This window comes from Rhinoraja longicauda, chromosome 37 (assembly GCF_053455715.1).
Source record: "Rhinoraja longicauda isolate Sanriku21f chromosome 37, sRhiLon1.1, whole genome shotgun sequence".
Lineage (NCBI taxonomy): Eukaryota > Metazoa > Chordata > Chondrichthyes > Rajiformes > Arhynchobatidae > Rhinoraja > Rhinoraja longicauda.
Genome location: NC_135989.1, coordinates 2,087,131 through 2,108,675, shown reverse-complemented (window position 1 = coordinate 2,108,675; position 21,545 = coordinate 2,087,131). Strand labels below are relative to the sequence as shown.

At 43.6% G+C, this 21,545-nt stretch overlaps 1 protein-coding gene across 2 annotated transcripts in view; it reads left to right on the top strand.

Annotated features, from left to right (window-relative positions):
- Positions 1 to 21,545, top strand: part of znf653 (zinc finger protein 653) — a 69,138-nt gene that overhangs the window by 10,163 nt on the left and 37,430 nt on the right. For both annotated transcript variants that reach the window (XR_013549444.1, XM_078429565.1), the window contains exons 2-4: positions 3,767 to 3,816; positions 6,397 to 7,326; positions 11,034 to 11,118. Coding sequence is in view for 1 of the 2 variants with exons in the window: in XM_078429565.1 (XP_078285691.1) it covers positions 3,767 to 3,816; positions 6,397 to 7,326; positions 11,034 to 11,118 (1,065 nt within the window). In the remaining variant the exon portion in view is untranslated. The remainder of the gene's footprint in view (positions 1 to 3,766; positions 3,817 to 6,396; positions 7,327 to 11,033; positions 11,119 to 21,545) is intronic.

The window sequence follows — 21,545 nt, the reverse complement described above, 5'->3', positions numbered from 1 at the left end:
GAGTTCCACCCAAACAGCCTCCCTAATCGAGCCTTCTAGTCTATCCTGCCAAAGCACTGCTGTGATATCCTCCCTGACAAGCAATGCAACACCCCCACCTCTTGCCCCTCCGATTCTATCACATCTGAAACAATGAAATCCTGGAATATTTAATTGACAATGTTTTGATTGGTGAATGGTTCCCTCATGTCTAGTCTTCAATGGTTGTTTCAGTTTCTCCTGTTGGAGCTGTGGTCTGGTTCTGTGGCTGCTCTTATGCTGCATCCTCTGTTATCTGACCATTGATTTCAGTCTCCCAAACATCTTCAGGAGCCTTGCTCAGATAGGGCTGATTCCTACGTTACATTACACTTTCCTTGAATTTACCTTGTGATCAAAGTTATGAAAGCTTTTGGATAACTACAGTATTTTTCTCAGTGTCATTGTTGAATTTTGGCTGTCTCAGCTGGCAAAATTCTGTTTGTGGTATGTTTCTGTGTGTGCTTTAGTTTTAGGTTCAGAGATATAGTGTGGAAACATGTCCTTGGGCCAACCAAGTTCACGTCAACCAGCGATCAACCGTAAACTAGTTCTATCCTACACACTAGGAACAATTTTCAGAAGTCAAACTAAACTACACACAAACACAAGGGACAATTTACAATTTTGCCAAAGCCAATTAACCTACGAACCTGCACATCTTTGGAGTGTGGGAGGAAACCGGAGCACCCGGAGGAAACCCACGCAGTCACAGAGAAAATGTACAAACTCCATACAGACAGCACCCATAGTCAGGATCAAACCTTGGTCTCTGGTACTCTAAGGTTGTAACTCTACCACTGTGCCACTGTGTTGCTTTTTTGTCTTTCCCAGAACATATGCCTCCTTTTCAGAATTCTAAACTTAAACAGCAATTGTGGCCCTTCTCTGCAGAAACTCAGTGTTTCTAGCAAATTGACACTTAAAAATTGATACAACATGCTCAGAGTCTTCATACACTATGTTGCTTTGTACCTTCACTTGCAGTTATTCTTACTTTAATGTACTTGTTGCATTATGTGGCATTATGTGGATGTATTAAAGAGGGAGTTAGATATAGCTCTTAGGGCTAACGGAATCAAGGGATTATGGGGTGAAAGCAGGAACAGGGTACTGATTTTGGATGATCAGCCATGATCATATTGAATGGCGGTGCTGGCTCGAAGGGCCGAATGCCCTATTTTCTATGTTGAACATAATGCACAATCTAAAATTAAAATTAAAACTGAATCTCAAATAATCCTAATACCATCTGATGCCAAGGATAGATCTCTGTCTTTAAATAAAAATAGACAGAGAATATTGAAAAAAGACTGCAGGTCAACCAGAATCAAAGTTTCAAGTTAAACCTGGCCCAAACCAAATGCATCGGTGTTGGTTGGGTACTGAAACTTTAACTTATTTAAATTGATTGCATTCACTTACAGCATGTAGCAAACTGTGCCAAATCTGAACACTTACAGTATTTTTAATACTCTTATTATCCCGAGCCTCCCAAGTACAGTTGCAGCCATTAGGGCGTGGGTCAGATAGTTGTTGTACTTCGTGGTCCGGTACCTGTTGTACCTTTAGTAACTCTGGACGGACCACAAGTACACGTGTATAAAAGGTTACAATGCTGGAGCTCAACTCCAGGCTGTTTATTCCGTGGTCATCTGGATCCAGAGTGACCACCCAATCACACCAACCTCTTATATACGCATTCCTGCACATGCAAACAAAGTAGTCCTTGGGATACACAAAGTAGTCCCAGGCAATATCACAACATCCCCCTTGTCTTATAAAAGAAATATATATATATATATATATGTAACAACAAACTCTCAACACAAACGTTTTTTTGAAACACCATAAAACATTAACAAATATCAACAGTAACGTGCAGGTTTCTTACTGGCACGTCCCGAGCGTGTCACATAATCCCCATCATCATTACGGGCCGGTCGTTCCTCCGCTTCACATTGGGTCTCAACCCTATCGCTGTCTGGGGGGACACAATGGGGACCAACCCCTGGCTTCTCCAGTGGAAGATCTCTCAACTGCACTCGATTCCTCCTGAACCGATTTCCATTCGGCGTCTCAATAATGTAAGACCTTGACTGGGGTTCGTCGCAGACCGATCTCACTTCTGCTGGAACCCAGACCTGATTCGCTCTATCCAGAACCCGGACCTTCTGTCCAGAGTGCAATGGCAACAAGTCATGTCTCTTGACTGAACTGTCAAACTGTGCCTTCATATTCTGCTTACGCTCCTCAAGTCGCTCAAAGGTCCTCTGCCCTTCGTATGCCTTGTTCATGTCAAGGTTCGTGGGGAGAGGCGTCCGAATCTGTCTTCCAAACATCATCTCCGCCGGTGACGGTAACTTGGAATCAATCGGTGTAGTGCGCAAGTTGAGTAAAGCTGCTGCTACACTCTGTCTTGTTGCCAAGGACTTCTTGATAACAGACTTCACCGTTCGTACCATGCGCTCAGCCAGCCCATTCGACTGAGGGTACCTAGGCGACGACGTTGTATGGGTGATTCCCCATTGCTTGCACATGGACTGGAAAGCTTCACCCACAAATTGTGGACCATTGTCGGAGATGATCTCCGTCGGTGCTCCTAGCAGACCAAACATTGCAGTCACCATATTAGCAACCATGGCACTCGTGGTGCTAGTCAGTCGGTTCACCACCGGAAACTTTAAAAAAAAAAAAATGTTTTAATTAATTTTTTTAATGACTTGTGAACCTTTTCCGCTTGGGTTTCTCTTTACCTTTCTAGGCAAATCACCAAACCGCTGCCACCATGTTGTACTTCGTGGTCCGGTACCTGTTGTACCTTTAGTGACTCTGGACGGACCACAAGTACACGTGTATAAAAGGTTACAATGCTGGAGCTCAACTCCAGGCTGTTTATTCCGTGGTCATCTGGATCCAGAGTGACCACCCAATCACACCAACCTCTTATATACGCATTCCTGCACATGCAAACAAAGTAGTCCTTGGGATACACAAAGTAGTCCCAGGCAATATCACAACAATAGTCAGGTGCTAAAAGTTATGATTATTTCATTGTTACAAGTTGGCAACATATTTGTTTCATCGAAACAAAATACTCGAAGCTGCCAGGTGCTGGCAATGTATTACTGCAGTGATGCTAGATGCTTTTAGATGCCAGTGCACATGGAGCTAAAGATACATTAGTAACTGAAGAAAGCAGATTTTTCATAAGCACTGTCTGCATAATGCAGCCAAACCATACTTTGCCTGATAACCTTTCCAATTAGGAAGGTGAAGTATCATCATTTTCTGTTTAGATTCAGCTTCTGACAGTGAACGTCTGGTGATGTTGTTGAGGTCTTGTGGTCTTCCTGGATACATTAAAAAAAAACTTGTATGTATTTAACTGTTTTCATGTTCTTTGTCTTTCCCAATTTGAATAAAATGCTTTTATTCAACAGTTGGAATATTTTGGCCTTTGAATATAATCATGAGTACGGTGTAGGTGATTCTGGGATTGAGTTGACCATTTAATCAGAGAGGAGCTGGATACTGTGTACTATTTACTCCAGTATTGTTATTGTACATATGTGCATCTCTTAAGGCAGTCCTTTGAAATCAAGAATGATTACTTCCCTTCCAATTCTGAAGTGACTGATGAGGCCAGTCTATATACTGCAAAACCTATTGTCTTGACCTTTGTACCAACCTTTCAAGAATAGCAAAACACGAATTGCCCTCCTCATGATTTTATTATATATTACAGCAAATCTGGAGCAGAACACCAGAACTCGAAAATTAAATCCTCGCATAAAGGTAAGTTTGTTGATCAGCTGGCTGAGGAAGTTCTGTATTAATATCTCAGGAGTTACTTAGAGTGGGGTTTACAGCAGTAATTACAAGACAGTACATTTTTCTGTTATACTCAAAATGATGGAGTGAGTTTGATGCTCTTTTTGACTTTTGACAGTGAATGCAGGAATACATGCAACCAGCTTTACTTCTCCATTAAAACAATTCTAATCTTTATTTTCTAGTAAATTGAGGATGGTTTAGTTTAGTGTAGTTTAGAGATACAGCGCGGAAACAGGCCCTTTCGGCCCACCGGGTCCGCGCCAACCAACGATCCCCGCACATCAACACTATCCTACACCCACTAGGGACAATTGTTTTTTACATTTACCGAGGGAATTAACCTACATACTTGTATATCTTTGGAGTGTGGGAGGAAACCAAAGATCTCGGAGAAAACCCTCGCAGGTCACGGGGAGAACGTACAAACTCCGTACAGACAGCAGCCGTAGTCGGGATGGAACCCGGGTCTCCGGTGCTGCATTCGCTGTAAGGCAGCAACTCTACTGCTGTGCCACCGTAGTTCTGTGCTTTCCTGGGATTGTTCATAAACAGGCAGGTTGTTATGAGTGGACATGGGATTTTTCAGGATTCCTGTGATTGTCTCTGCTACAGTTTTGCTGGCTTCCTGCATGTCACTCCCATTTCAACTATTGATGGGTGGAAATTGCATGGCCATGTAATTATTTCTTATTTAGATTTGGACAGTTTGGTATATTTACACCCGTTTGAAGAAGGGTCTCGACCCAAAACGTCGCCCATTCTCTCCAGAGATGCTGCCTGTCCCACTGAGTTACTCCAGCATTTTGTGTCTACCTTCGATTTAAACCAGCATCTGCAGTTCTTTCCTTCACATGGTATACTGATGGTCACATGGTATAATTACAAATGCATACTTTGATACTTGGTGGTGATCCATTTCCAGTCATTTGTCGTTTGGCAACGTTCAGTGTTGAACGACATTGGTGAATTTAATTGCTGTCAGTGGAAGAGAGGACATAGCGACTTTTGCTAGGTCAGAGATTCTGTTGCACAGCAACCCAGTGAATCTTTTGTTATCGATGTTGAAATGCAACAGGTTCTTTTCAGCCAGGTAATGAACATCAAAAGAAAACTGCATATGCTGGAAATTTAAAACAAAAAGAGAAAAAAAATAAAAGAGCAAATGCTTGACATACTCAGCAGGTCAGGCAACATTTGCAGAGTGAGGGAGAGAGATTTAATGTTGAAGTTCAAAGACGCCTTATCAGAACAGGGAAGGAAGATTTCCACCATTTTCTGTTTTCAGGTTTACTGCCAGTGGAGCCCATTTAAAATCCAGGCATTTATCAAGGTAAACTGTTGGAATCTAATGTGTAGTAAATCCATGCTTTCCTGGCCAGTGATTCCAGATACTGGCTATATATTTTGCTAATTCCCCAGGGTTGCTGAGGGGAGCCTATGAACAATTGCAGAGAACATTTGACATGGTTATTTCTGCCAAAGTTGTGAATCTTCTTTGCAACACAGGCCAAAAATATCTGGCCCTGTACAGAATAATTTTCCCTGGTTTTTCATTTAATCTATTTTTCCATTCACTTCTTGAAGCTTTCATGTTGGTTGGATTGCATAATACAAACTGCATTGACTGAAAAGTCATAACTGACTAATTGTGTTTCTACAAAGTTTATTTTGTGGTTTGACTGTTGCTTTGTGTGGCATTATGTAATAGATTCTTTGCTGCATACCTGCAAGTTTCCTACGCTGTGGAATTCTCAATCCATAACAAGACCCAAGGCCTCAAATCATTAAACATCAGAGTTGGTTTAGTTTACTTGAGCAAGGGGAGATGTGCCTCAGTCAAAGGCTGTGATCACATATCCAATGTTGGTAAGCACAACAAAATATGTACACACCAAGAAAACGATTTTTGATCAAGTAGATCAATGTGTTAATCACATTGCTGAGTTTACATCAGTCACGCAGGTTGTACAACATTGTGTCAAGCATCCCATTAGGTTTTGCAACACTAAAGGGTTTACTTCTACATAACTCATGTAGGTGAGAGCCAAAAAAATCAATTTCTTCAAATTGTGACATGGATGGGTTAGTGTGCTCAGAATTCCGACCTCATATAACCCTTTGTTAAGTGTATTAGGTTGCTTCCAAAGTTTGGAGATGGCATTGGATTTTAATTATTCAATTTCGCTTGAATTAAAATATGGAAAGTAATTGAAGAAAAAATCAGTGATAATTAGCAATGAGATGTTGCTTGACCTGCTGAGTGTTTCTAGATTTTAAAAAAAATATGCAAGATACTTAATAACTTAAAGCTTTCACACTGAAAGACCTGGTGAGTGCTAGTGTAGAAACTTGTAATATACTGACACTGTGTACAAACTGCACATGTCTGGCCAAACGCCAGCATTTGGCGATTAAAGCTCCTATCTCATTTAACAAAGGATTTATTGGTGCGATGCGGAGTTGCAATATATAGATCAGAAATTCTGGGTCGAGTCCCTTATCTGTTCACAGTTATTTAGATTCTGTGCTGTTTGCCCACAGTAAGAAATCATGCAGTTAACTCGTTGAAGACTCTGGTAGTGTGGTACGAGCACCATAAGCAGACGTGCAAGCAGGAACTGCTGCTGTTTGAGCTTCAACAGATTTGCGACTGCTCGGTGGCTGTGGTGTGGCAGTGTGAGGCAGGCCACCAGTATCTACACCTCATGCAGCCTGTGCAGAAAACCTGCCATTCCCATGCCGTTGAACCCACTGTCAAGAGCAAGCTGACCATCAGCCACTCGGAGGAAACTCTGAATCAGCAGGAGTGCGTTGTGGAGAAAAAGAAGAGCAAAACCAAAAGGAATGCAATCAGAAAGAAGGCAGGGCAGTCCAATGAATTGTACATGAAGTGTGAATCAGACACGTCGACATGTGATGAATCTGATTCGGATCCGAAATTCAAGGAATATTTCAATGTGAAACTCATTGATGTCGAAGCTAGTGAACCCAGTTGTGAAGATGGAAATAAAGTGAATGGCAAGCCACAAGCCTTGAGTTCGGGAGGGAAATCTTCCAAAGTGGAAGAGACAAATGGAGAGCATGAGAGGACAGAGATTGATGAGCCACCATCTTCATGCCAAACTCAGTTGCCATGCAAGTGGTCCATTGTTGAAGACGATACCCCTTCGTTGCCAGCAGAGCTTCCTATGTTGAATACTATAGTACAGATTGTTGAGAAGGATCCATTGTACTCCTTAACTACCAATTGCCCTGTAACTGTGCAGATTTCCGCAGTACAGAGTTCAGAAATCAGCAATGTTACAGAAGAATTTGAACAAGTGCCCTTGGACACTGCACAACAAGTAAATCCTGCTGAATATGAGGAAATGACTTGTACGTTCGCAGAGCAGTTGACCTACGTAAATCCAGTGGTTGAATGCTACACCGTTGAGGAACAGAATGAAGCTACAGAGTGGAATGACCATCCAGGTACTATTTCATATATTTTAACTGTAATGGACATTATTTCATTCATTTTTCCATCTTTTTTGTCAGTTACAAGAATTGCTAACACAATTCTTATTATGTTAACAAGTCTGTTTTTGCACTGTGGGTATTCATGCCACTTTCTTATTAAAGTCAGAATGTAGTTCACCTTTCCCAAACAAAGTCTTCACAAGCACATGCTTGATCAATGTGACTCAAAGCATTGAATAGTTTCAGAATTTGGAAGGCACTTGGAAAGACAATTTGGCTGATATTTTAATGATAAATCGTTTTGCATTAAAATCTCGAACAGGCTGTTCGCGATCTGGAGATGAGTGAGTAGGTAATGTTACCTGGTATTGTGTCAAGGGTTAGTATGAAGTGAGTAAACCTGGCTTCAAGGGTTAGTATGAAGTGAGTTCTAAAAAAACACTGATCTATACCTAAACAAGCAAATGTTATTTTAAACATCTTTTGATTCATTTGTGCTACAAACGTCAATGGATTTTGAATGAAAATACTCTGAAATTCTTCCTTGGCTACCTATTTAATCTACCTGTTTAATTATAGCATTAATTTCAGCATTAATTGCATATTTTTTGCATTATTGCAAATGTTGCAGGATATGAGTTTCCACTTAACCTTTCCTTTGTGCTCTGCCAGGCTTATCCATGTCTGCAGTTGCACTATTTGTGTCACCTTTATCCTTTTGCCCATTATAAGCTATCACAAAGAGTTTTTAATGGAATGAGCAAGTGTGTGGTCTTAAAATGTTGCAAAAATATTTGCTGTGCTGTGTCGCTTTGGAGGCAGTGAAAGCTCTTTTAAAATCTAGAAATCTAATCATTTGTTTAGTTAGCCAGTGATGACATCCGCATTTACAGTGGGGTGGTTGGACTTGGCCAAAGGTAAGTGCATTTTTATTCAACGAAAACTGCAAATTGAATTTTTTTGAGGTCTTTGGAAAGATGATTGCTATAATTACTTACTGCTTTCACAAAATAACCAGGAATCTAAAAATGGATCCACACCGTTTTCCCACCTTGCCCATCCATATCTCTCATTTCCCTCTCCCCTGACACAGTCTGTAGAAGGGTCTCGATCCGAAATGTCACCCATTCCTTCTAACCAGACGTGCTGCCTGTCCCGCTGAGTTACTTCAACATTTTGTGTCTATCTTTGGTGTAAACCAGCATCTGCAGTTCCTTCCTACACTCTTCTGATGCATTTTAATTCAGTTTAGAGAGACAACATGGAAACAGGTCCTTCGGCCTCGGAATCTACATCGAGCATTGATCAACCATTCACACTAGTTTTATGTAATCCCACTATCGCAAACACTCGCTTCACACAAGGGACATTTTTCAGAGGGCCAAATCCGCACATCTTTGGGATGTGGAGGAAACTGGGGGATTCGGAAGAAACCCATGCAGTTACAGAGAGAACGTTCAGACTCCGCACAGACAGCACTCGAGATCCGAAAGGAACCCGGGTCTCTGGCGCTGTGAGGTAGTGCAATACCAGCTGTACCACAATCAATTAGCTGCCCTAATCAATAATTTGTACCGATGGAACAGTGTTGCACAGCTTCACATTCACAAAATAATTTAAATACGTAACAATTTCATTGTTCTGTTTTGGGACATAGGACATTAAAAACATTCTTGACACTTAAAAAGGTGGCTGTTACAAGCTTTACAGGCATGTGAATTGTCCGTGGATTTCCGCATTTTTAATATCCATTTTTCGCGCTTTTTGCATGGTTTCCGCGTTTTTCACTTTGCCAAATAAACAGAGAAATCAGATCAAAAAAAATAAAGGAAAAAAACGATGTACAGACTTGTAATGAACACTAGGTTCCACTAGAGGTCGATAGGGGTTCCGCGAGAAATCCCCCACGCGCGCCCTGGAAGTCTCCCCGGAAATGTGGCACCCAGGCTGGGCAAGGCAGCCAATCTTGACCTCATCGGGACCTCCGTGGCCACTTTGTCAATTCGGCCACTAGAGGTCGCTAGAGGTTCCGTGAGAAATTCCCCGCGCCGTGGAAGTCTTCTCGAAATTATGGCACCTAGGCTGGGCAAGGCAGCCAAACTCGACCTCATCGGGACTTCCACGGCCGATCGGTGGGTTGTTTTTGCAACCTGCAGCCGGGGCTCTGGAACTCCAGCCCAGGTGGAGCCAGCAAATCTTGCCCCATAGCTGTCTTCCTTGGCCTGCTGAATAAACCAGCAAAGCTCTGGAACCAAGAGTGCCAGAAAATCAGTGGTGGAACTGTAATGAGTAAATATTAAATTTAAGTGCAAGATTATATAACTAAATTAATTAAGACATGGTTAAAATATAAAACACAGCAGAAAAGCCAATTATGACCTTATTGGGTTGATTATCAATTAATGTGCGAATTTACTTCAAAATGACACTAATGTACAGTGACATATTCACATTATTTTGTAATGTCTGTTTTGACTTTGAAATGCACTAAAAGAGTCTTGAAACTGGTAATTTTGTGTGTACATTTTTGACCCCCTGTTGCAAGCGCTCGGATCTTTTCCTCTTTTTTTTATTGACCTCATTCACATGCCTGTCTGAAGCTTGTATTTGTTCCTTATACAGTTTTTACAGATTATATTATATGCTTTGCCATTCATTCATTACTCTAAAATCTATGTCATGGATATTTAAATTAAGCGTTAGACACAAGTTTTTTACGTTGCAGTGTTTTAGAACACGACCACTCCACAAAAATATAAACTACATCCGGACGAATTGTAGTGGCTGTTGTAGGTAAACAGTTCATGTACATGATAAATGTATGCCCACACTGTCTACATGTACATAAGCCAACCCTGTGATCTGATTTTCTTTTAATGTCCCCCAAATGATTGAGTGAAATATTGTGGTGTCTAGTTAACTCATTTTAAAAGGTTCGAGTTATCACCATTTTCAAACTGAACACATTGTAATTCAGTCTTAATGTGACTGCAAATTGCAGCTGTCTGCCAATTAGCAGGACCTGCCATTGCATTTTCATTATATATTATCATGATGAGGGATTGATTTAAGACGTGACAATAAATTAAACTAATTTATCTTAAACGAAAGCCACAAAAATCAAGCATGTTGCTGAAAACAGAATAGTTAGATTCGAGATGGTCTATTATCTTTCAATAGATTTGCTTGATGACAAGTGATTGTTGGCAGTATGTTTATTAAAATAAAAACAACAGCTGGAATCCTTTAATTCATGGCCAACAATAATAAATACTGTAGGAAAGAACTGCAGATGCTGGTTTAAATCGAAGGTAGACACAAAATGCTGGAGTAACTCAGCGGGACAGGTAGCATCTCTGGAGAGAAGGAATGGGTGACGAGACCCGAAACGTCACCCATTCTTCTCTCCAGAGATGCTGCCTGCTCCGCCGAGTTACTCCAATAATAAATGCTGTGTACTTGTGCTTATGAGAAATAATGAATAAAATGAAACTATGTTCAAGATGGAAAGACCACATTCCAATTAGTATTTAAACGCAGTTAATTAACTCTTCAGTTTCACATCACGATTCATTGAACAGCAGGAATTTCACCTTTGCGTATTTGATCGGATTGTAGTGCTATGTTGTTGCAACAAATAGTTTTACAACAAGGATTACACCTTGAGATTGAATTATGTGTGGCTCAGAATGACATATTTTTGTTGTTTACTCATGCAGATGGGATAGTAGAGGGAACAGTCATTGATGACTCTGCCTTGCCTCCAGTCGAAGCAGGTGAAAATGTACAGGACGTGCCACATAAGTGAGTGTTAATGCTTTGGTGATTAGGGCATTAGGCTTTGTTCTTATATTATATTCCCAAAGAATCTCACGTTTCCACAAGCCTACTTTTTTAAAGTACCTATTATATATTTACCTTGACTGATAGGGCAAAGTAGATAGCAATGACAATTATTAGTACTGTTGGGATCAACAATTCAGAAATATATGTTTATATTCAGGAATATATATTGCATCCTTTGCAATAGATATGTGGTTGACCACAATGCCCTCTGCCAAATATGATGCCAAATATAGATCTTGTACTGGGTTAGGAAGAGAGGCTTGTTGGCTTTAGATTTCAAGTGTCTGGGACAACTGTGTGGTTTCCATATCTAATTTCTTCAGTGATTTATCCTTGCATTAGATTCGCTCTGGTAGAATTACCTGAGTCTTATTGAGTCTTGTATGTAGCAAGTAATGCTCAGGCAAGTGTGAAATAGCTCTGAGGACGTAACCCCTGAGTGGATTACTGACGTTAATATTTGCAGTATGGGTGAACAAAACAATTAAAGGCAGGTTTTTTTTTCATTGATTCAATACTTCATCTAAAATGGGATTGCTCATTATATAATTTTGTGGCTAAAGTAGAGCTTTGTTTAATCAGGCCTGGGTTTACAGACTGATTATTTACAAAGACAGACTGATGGTTTGTGTAGGAAAGAACTGCAGATGCTGCTTTAAGTCGAAGATCGACACAAAATGCTGGAGTAACTCAGCGGGACAGGCAGCATCTCAGGAGAGAAGGAATGGGTGACGTTTCGCCTCGAGACCCGTCTTCAGACTGATGTCAGCGGAGTGGGTGGGACAGAGATAAAATGTAGTCGGAGACCGTAAGACTGGTAGGAGAACTGGGCAGCGAGAGGGGATGGAGAGGGAGGGAAAGCAAGGGCTATTTGAAGTTAGAGAAGTCAATGTTCATACCGCTGGGGTGGAAGCTGCCCAAGCGAAATATGAGGTGCTGTTCCTCCAATTTGCACTGGGTTTCACGCTGACAATGGAGGAGGCCCAGGACAGAAAGGTCAGATTGGGAATGGGAGGGGGAGTTAAAGTGCTGATCAGGTAGGTTAAGGCGGACTGAGCGGAGGTGTTCAGCGGAACGATCGCCGAGCCTGCACTTGGTCTCGCCGATGTACAGAAGTTGACACCTGGAACAGCCGATACAGTAGATGAGGTTGGAGACTGATGGTTTATTGCTTATGGGAAAGAAAATTGACATCTAACGTCCAGTTACAGATATCTCATTTCAGCTTGGAAGTGCTAGGCAAAAACAAAATATTTTTGTTCTCCCTACAGTTATAACAATTTGATGAATGACAGGTTAAGCGCATGTTACTTCTGATCTGACCTAGGTCCTCCTTTTGCTTTATGTCACTTTCCCGTATTTCACCCCCTCTGATTTCATCCATTTACCACACATTTCACTCACAGGCTTTCTTTTAGGGCCGGCTCAATGGCGTAGCAATAGAGCTGTTGCCTTACAGCACCGGAGTCCCGGGTTCAGTCCTGACTACGGGTGCTGTCTGTATGGAGTTTGTATGTTCTCCGTGTGACCATGTTGGTTTCCTCCAGAGACATGCAGGTTTGTAGGTTAATTGGCTTCAGTAAAAATTGTAAATTGTTCCTTGTGTGTAGGATAGTGCTCATATACGGCTTGTTCCCTGGTTGGCATGGACTTGAACGCCACTTAATCCCTGCCAAGTCCTCCCTCCCCCATCTTGCCATTCACCTATCCTTTATGCCTCCAATTACCACCTTCCCTACTTAACAGATTGCAGCTCTAACAACCTTTATGTTCCTGCTTCTCACTTTCCAGCACCTGTCCTCGCCTTCACCCCTGCCACCCCCCCTCCCCCTTGCACCTGGCTGCACCTGACACCATCTGCCTTCATAAGGTTAGAAGGAATAGGAGTAGAATTAGGCCATTCGGCCCATCAAGTCTACGCCGCCATTCAATCATGGTAGATCTATCTCTCCCTCCTCACCCCAATCTCCTGCCTTCTCTCCATAACCTCTGACACCTGTACAAAACATTCCACAGATTCACCATTCTCTGCGGAAAGAAATTTCTCCTCATCTCCCTCCTAAAAGAACGCCCTTTAATTCTGAGGCTCCGACCTCTAGTCTTAGACTCTCCCACTAGTGGAAACATCCTCTCCACATCCACTCCATCCAAACTTTTAACTATTCTGTACGTTTCAATGAGGTCATCCATCATCCACCTACCTCTGTCTCCTAACTGCACCTTCCCACTCTCCTACCTGGGACCATCTGCCCATAACCCTTCACCCCTCCTCACTCTACCGGGCACCTCTTCCTTTTGTCCCACTATTCTCCTCTCATCCCCACTACATCCTGATGCATGGTTTTGATCCGAAACCTCAATCATTCATTTCCCCGCACAGATGCTGCCTGATCTGCTGAGTTTCTCCAGCAATTTTTTTGTTGATCTAGATTCCAGCATCTGCAGTCTCCAATGCTGTAAACCCAAATACCTTCAGTAATAAAAATTTTAACATTAACATCATACTTAAATAGCACAATTATATTTTGATGGATTCTTTTATCAATAACAAAATCTTGCACGGTGCTCGAAGTGGGAGACCAATTAACTTTAGGTGAAATTTCTTTGGAGAAATCTCTTAATAGTCCACACAGACAAGAAATAATTTCTTTAGTTTAGATTTGTGACCTTTACCCGTCCATTCTGAACAAGATGCCCCATCTGCTAGTCCCATTTGTCCGTGTTTGGCACTATCGCTCCAAATCTTTCCTATCCATGTACCTGTCAAAATGTATTTTGAATACACTTCTCGTATGAGGAAGATTTAACCTTCCAGAGCACCCCACCATGTGGAACCTTATCAAAGGCCTTGCTGGTCCATCGAGACAACATCTATAGCCTTGCCCTCATCAATCCTTTCAGTTACTTCTTCAAAATACTTTGCTCCTTTATTGTTTGTCACAGCTGATCCCATGATAAGTGGGAAGTGACAATGTTGCCCTCTTTATAATAAGACATTGCAAGCATTTATAAGTTAACTATCTATCTATATATCTATTATACTATTAAAACTCAGATCTTGTGTGGAATTTATATATATGTATATATATTTGATTTCGCTGATTTCTCCAAAACGGTAAACCGTAGTGCCACGATTTTTGCACAGCATTAATCACCACGCGGACAGCTGCTGGAAAATGATGTTTTTGTTTAATTCGGTCGCATATTTTTTAAGTTACAGAGGTTTTAAAGCGTTGCCCCCCCCCTTATTGAAGTTTCTATAGGGGGCGCTGCGGTGCGGCTGTGCTCAGTACGCATGCGCGGAATCTCCTCACTCTGTGCTCAGCACGCATGCGCGGCATCTCCTTACTCGCACCAAAAAAATGGACGCCGTTAGCGGCGCCAGCCAGAGATCACCGGCTCCCCTCTCCTCTCTACTCTTGCTTCTCTCCTCTCTCCCACACCCGGGAGACCCTCTCCCCGCTATCCCCCCCCCCCCCGGGCCTTTCACTGATGTGATCCCCCGCACCCCCCCCCCCCCCCGGCCCCCCCGGGCCTTTCACTGATCCGATCCCCCGCACCCCCCCCCCCCCCCCCGGGAATTTAACTGATGCTAAGAGTGTGTCTGGGGGAGAGAAAATGGGGGGGAGGGGGTCTGAGAATGGGGACTGAGGAGGGGGACAACAGGGGTCCTGCGGAGGGGACTTGGTGGTGGGGGAAAGAGGGGTACTGGGAAAAGGGGAGGTCCATATCCCTCCCCTCTCCCCATCCCTCCCTCCTCCCCTCCCCCCCCTCTCTCCCCCTCCCCTCCCTCCCCCCTCCACACCTCCCCCCCCATCTCTCATTACCCTCCACCCTCCCTCCCCCCCTCCATCCTCCACACCTCCCTCCCTCCACCCCTCCCTCCCCCTCGATCCCTCCCCCCTCCACACCTCACACCTCCCTCCCCCCTCCACACCTCACACCTCCCTCCCCCACACCTCCCTCTCCCTCCCTCCCCCCTTCACTCCCTCCCCTCCTCCCGGTTAAAATGGAAACCCTAAGAGGACGGGCCAAAGGGGAGAGTGTGGGGAGAGTAAGAGTGAGGCTGGGGGACGAGAGAATGGAGGGTGTGGGGACGGGCCCAACGGGCCCTCTTTGCTAGTAGACTACAAAAACTCAGATCTTGTATATATATATATCTGTATCTATGTATCGGTGATTTCGCCAAAACGGTAAACCGTAGCGCCACAAGCCTGTCGTGTGGCACCTTATCGAAGGCCTTCTGAAAATATAGGTAAACAATATCTACAGCCTCCCCTTTGTCCATCCTGCTATTAACTTCCTCAAAAAACTCCCAGCAGATTCGTCAGCCAAGAATTTCCCTTCACAAAACCATCCTGACTTTGGCCTATTTTATCGTGAACTTCTAAGTACTGCGTAACCTCATCCTTTATAATTGACACTAAAACCCTACCGACCACCGGGCAGGCTAACCGGCCTATAGTTTCCGCTCTTCTGCTTTGCTCCCTTCTTGTATAGTGGGGTGATATTCGCAATTTTCCAATCTTCAGGAACCACTCCTCCCTCTAGTGATTCTTGAAATATCACAGCTAATGCCTCTACAACCTATCGAGCCCATCTCCTTCTGAACCCTTGGCTGCAGTCCATAAGGTGACTTATCCACCCTCAGACCTTTCAGGTTTTCTTGTACCTTCTTAGTTGCCACCCCACTAACTTCCACTCCCTGACTCTCTAGGATTGCAGGTACACTGCTGGTGTCTTCCATTGTGAGGACGATGCTAAAAAAGTAATTCAATTCCTCTGCCTTTTCTTTTCTCACTATCACTTCTCCTGCATCATTCTCCAGCGTTCACTCTTGCCTCTTTTTTACTCTTTATATATCCGTAGAAACTCTTGCTGTCCTCTTTTATATTATTACCTAGCTTACATTCGTACTTCATCTTTTCTCTCCGTAATGTCCTTTTAGTTACCTTTCAGTGTTCTTTAAAAACATCCCAATCCTCTGGCTTCCAGCCAATCTTTACAATGTTATAAGCCATCTCTTTTGCTTTTATGTTGTCCTTGACCTCCCTTGTTAGCCATGGTCATCTTATTCTCCCCCTGGAATCTTTTGTCCTGTTTGAGATTAAATTATCCTGCATCTTCCGAATTATCCGCAGAAATTCCTGCCATTGCTGCTCTACCATCATACCAACTAAAGCCCCTTTTCAGCCAATCTGTGCCAGCTCCTACTTTGTGCCTTGGTAGTCCCCTTTGCTCATCTGTAATACCAACACATCACCTTCTCCCTTCCAAATTGTAGGTTAAATCTTGTCATATTGTGGTCACTACCTCCCAGTGGTTCCTTTACCTCAAGTTCTCTTATCTCTGGTTAATTGCACAACACTAAATCTGGAAGTACCTTATCCCTGCTAGGCACCACTGCAAGCTACTCGAAGAAACTATCTCGGAGGCACTATAAATTCTCTTTCTTGGGGTCCAATGCCAGCCTGATTCTCCCAGTCTACCTGCATATTGAAATCTCGCATGACCACTGTAGCATTGCCTTTCCTACACGCCGATTTTATTTCCTGATGCAACTTGTACCCTCTATCCTGCTTACTGTTTGGGGGCCGATAAATAACTCCCATTAGAGTGTTTTTACCCTTGTAATTTTTCTGTTCTTCTCACAGGAACTCTACATCTTCTGATCGTATGTCATCCTTTGCTAAGGATTGAATTTAATTCCTTATCAGCAGTGCTACCCCACCCCCTCTGTCCACCTGTCTGTCCTTGCGATAGGATGTGTAGCCCTGAATATGTAGCTGCCGGTTCCAATCCTCTTGTAGCCACTTCTCCGTAATGCGTTCAACATCATACCTACCAATTTCCAAGTGTGCAACAAGCTCATCCACATTCTCCCTTATGCTACCATTGGACCAGCGACCACTGTTCTATCAGCTTTCAAATAAAGACAGGCACCCCAAGAAAATTAAAATTCTGAATTAGGCCAAGGCCAATTTTGATGCTAACGTTGATTGGAATCGGTTGCGGGCAAAGGGATTTCCTGGAAGTGGGGTGTTTTTAAAAGTGTGATGCAGAGATTTCTGGGCAATCATGTTACTTCAGAATGAAGGTAGGTGGGAGGAAGGAAGCCTGGATAACGAGAGAAATTGAGGCTTTAGTCAGGAAAAAGAAGGACACATGGGACAGTTATGGGCAGCCGGGATCAAGTGTATCCATGGAGGAGTTTTGGAAACTGGGGAGCATATTTAAGAAGAAAATCGGGAGGACTGATAGGGGGCAGGAGATAGCTCTGGCAGATAAAGTGAAAAATCCAGAGGTTTTACATGTTTCTTGAGGGGAAGAGGGTAACAAGAGAGTGAACAGGGCCTTTCTGAAACCAAAGCAGTCAGCATTCTAGATCACTGGAATCTCTTCTGGGCAGGGATGACCTGTACAAAAGGGATGGGTTACACCTTAATTGGAGGTGAACCGCCATTCTGGCAGGCAGGTTTTCTAGTGTTACACGGGTGAGTTTAAACTAAACAGTGGAGATGGGGGGTGGTAGATGGGATCAACAACGTGAAAGCATATGCATGCAGTTGACAGGAAAGAGAATGTAGGAAAGGTCACGTTTAAACTAATAGGGTAGGGGTATGGGAAGCAAGCGAGGAGAGAGATGGCCATAAAAAGAGGACAGGTGGAAAAGGTAGAAGGGAGAAAAGAAAAACAAACTTGAAAGCTTTGTGCCTTAATGCGAGGAGCATTCATAATAAGGTGGATGAATTGAATGGGCAGCTAGTAGTTAACGGACGTGACATAGTTGGGATTACAGAGACATGGCTCCAGGGTGACCAAGGCTGGGAGCTCAATATGCTGGGAGGAGAGACAGAAAGGAATTGTTGGCATTGCTGGTTAAAGAGGAGATTAATGCAATAGTAAGGAGAGACATTTGCTTGGATGCTGGAGAATCTGTATGGGAAGAACTGCGAAATAGCCAAGAGCAGAAAACGCTTGTTGGAGTTGTATACAGACCACCAAACAGCAGTAGGGAGCTTGAGCATCAACCAGGAAGTTAGGGATGCATGTAGCAAACATACAGCAGTTATCATGGGTGACTTTAATCTACATATAGATTAGGCCAACCAAATTGGTACAGCGCTGAGGAGGGTTTCCTGCAATGTATACGGATGTTTTTTTAAGCCAATATGTAGAGGAACCGACGAGAGGGCAGGCCATTCTAGACTGGGTATTGTGTGATGAGGAAGGATTAGTTAACGATCTTGTTGTGCAAAGCCTCTTGGGCAACACTGACCATAATATGGTAGAATTCTGCATTAGGATGGAGAGTGATACAGTTAATTTAGAGACTAGGGTCCTGAAAAAGACAGGAGACTTTGAAGATATGAGATGGGAATTGGCTTGGATAGACTGGCAAATTATACTTAAAAGGTTGACGGTGGAGATGCAATGGCAAAGATTTAAAGATTGTATAGATGAACTGCAAAAATCGTTCATCCCTGCCTAGTGAAAAAATAAAACGGGGAAGGCGGTTCAACCGTGGCTAACGAGGGAAATGAAGGATAGTGTTAAATCCAAGGGAAAGGCACATAAATTGGCCAGAGGAAGCAGCAAACAAGAGGACTGGGAGAAATTTAGAATTCAACAGAGGAGGACAAAGGAATTAATTAAGAGGGGGGATAAAAGAGCATGAAAGAAGCTTGCGGGGAATATAAAAACTGACTAGTCTTGAGAGATGTCAAAGGGAAAAGATCAGTGGATACAAATGTAGGTCCCTTGTAATCAGAGACAGGTAAATTTATAATGGGAAACAGGAAAATGGCAGAACAGTTAAACGCGTACTTTGGTTCTGTCTTCACTAAAGAAGACACAAACAATCTCCCAGAAAAACTATGGGTCCGAGGAGCCAGCGCTGCCCTCGCAGCTGCGGCTTGCCTGCAGTCCATTTGTCTTTTGTGTTTTTTGTTGTTTTTGTCTGAATTGTAGTTTAAATATGGTGTAGTGTTTGTGGTTGTGTGTTATGTGGGGGGGGGGGGGGGTGGGAACTGTAACCTTGTATCTCCTGAACGGAGACCCGACCTTTGTTTCTGTGTCATGTCTCCGTTCCCGCTGCGGCCTACCATCGGCCATGCACCCGGAGCTGGCGGGCTCCGGCTGGGACCACCTGGGCAGAGCCCGCAGCCCGGACTCACCACCTGCGGCACTGGCTGCCTTCGGATGCTGAGGGAGCGGCTGCGACTTGTCTCCGGAGGCTTCAGCGTGGGCCTCCTGGAGGTCGGAAGCCCGCAGGCCCCTGGGTGGGGGCCGACATCGGGAGCTCCGGCAGAGGCAGCGACTTCGCCCGCCCCGGATCGCAGGGCTTGGGTCGTCCCGACCTTTCACCGTCCGGCGCGGCCTGAAATAGGCCGCGGGATTTTCTCCGCCCGACGGGGGCTCCAATGTTGGGAGCCCCGACCGCCCTGACGTGGCAACTCCAACAGCCTGACCGCGGGAGAAGACGACAGGGGAAGAGAGAAAGACATTCTGGCTTTCCATCACAGTGAGGAGGGACTGGAGGAGACTCACTGTGATGGATGTTTCTTTTGTTTGGTGTTAGTTTATGATTGTATGTGTTATTGCATTTTTATTGCTTATTCTTATTGGTCTTATTGTTGAACTGCGGGTAATTTTTCATTTCACTACACATTTATGTGTATGTGACAAATAAACGACTATTGACTATTGATCTAGTCGGAGGGAGGAACTGAAGGGAATCCAAATTAGTCAGGAAAAGGTGTTAGGTAAACTGTTGGGACTGAATGAAGGCAGATAAATCCCCAGGGCCTGATGGTCTGCATCCCAGAGAACTCAAAGAGGCGGCCCTGGAAATTGTGGGTGCATTGGCGATCATTTACCGATGTTCCCTCGATTCTGGATCAGTTCCTGTGGACTGGAGGGTAGCCAATGTAACTCCACTTTTTAAGAAAGAGGGGAGAGAGAAAACAGGGAATTATAGACCAGTTAGCCATACATCGGTCGTGGGGAAGATGCTGGAGTCAATTATTAAAGATGTAATAGCAGCGCATTTGGAAAGCAGTGACAGGATCGCTCAAAGTCAGCATGGATTTATGATGGGGAAATCATGCTTGAATAATCTTCTGGAATTTTTTGAGGATATAACAAGTAGATTGGATAAGGGAGAGCCAGGGGATGTGGTGTATCTGGACTATCAAGCCTTTGACAAGTTCCCACACAATATTAATGTGCAAAATTAGAGCACATGGTATTGGGGGTAGGGTATTGACATGGATAGAGAACTGGTTGGCAGACAGGAAGCAAAGAGTAGGAATTAACAGGTCCTTTTCAGTATGGCAGGCAGTGACTAATGGGGTGCCGCAAGGCTCGGTGCTGGGACCCCAGTTATTTACAATATATATTAACGATTTAGACGAGGGAATTAAATGTGAACAAGTTTGCGGATGACACAAAGCTGGGTGGCAGTGTGAGCTGCGAGGATGATGCTATGAGGCTGCAGGGTGACTTGGATAGGTTGAGTGAGTGGGCAGATGCATGGCAGATGCAGGATAATGTGGATAAATGAGAGGTTATCCACTTTGGTGGCCAAAAACAGAAAGGCAGATTATTATCTGAATGGTGTCAGATTAGGAAAAGGGGAGGTGCAATGAGACCTGGGTGTGCTTGTACATCAGTCACTGAAAGTATTATGCAGGTACAGCAGGCAGTTAAGAAGGCTAATGGCATGTTGGCCTTGATTGCGAAAGGATTTGAGTTCAGGAGCAAGGAAGTCGTAGTGCAGTTGTACAGGGCCCTAGTGAGACTGCACCCGGCGTATTGTGTGCAATTTTGGTCTCCTAATTTGAGGATGGATATTATTGCTATTGAGGGAGCAGAGCGTAGGTTCACCAGGCTAATTCCCGGGATGGCGGGACTGTCATATAACGAAAGAATGGGTCGACTGAGCTTATATTCACTGGAATTTAGAAGGGTGAGAGGGGATCTTATAGAAACATATTAAATTCTTAAGGGATTGGACAGGTTAGATGCAGGAAAAATGTTCCAGATGTTGGGGGAGTCCAGAACCAGGGGTCACAGTTTAAGAATAAGGGGAATGCCATTTAGGACTGAAATGAGAAAAAACTTTTTCACCCAGAGAGTTGTGAATCTGCGGAATTCTCTGCCACAGAAGGCAGTGGAGGCCAATTCACTGGATGTTTTCAAGAGAGTTAAATTGAGGTCTTAGAGCTAAAGGAATCAAAGGACATGGGGGAAAAAGCCGGAACGTGTTTCTATGTTTCTATGTTTTTATCTTGTGTGAACACGCAAAGATAGGCAAAGTCCTCAATGAGTTTTTCCATTGTTACCGTGGAGAATGACATGAAGACTGGGGAATTGGGACAGCT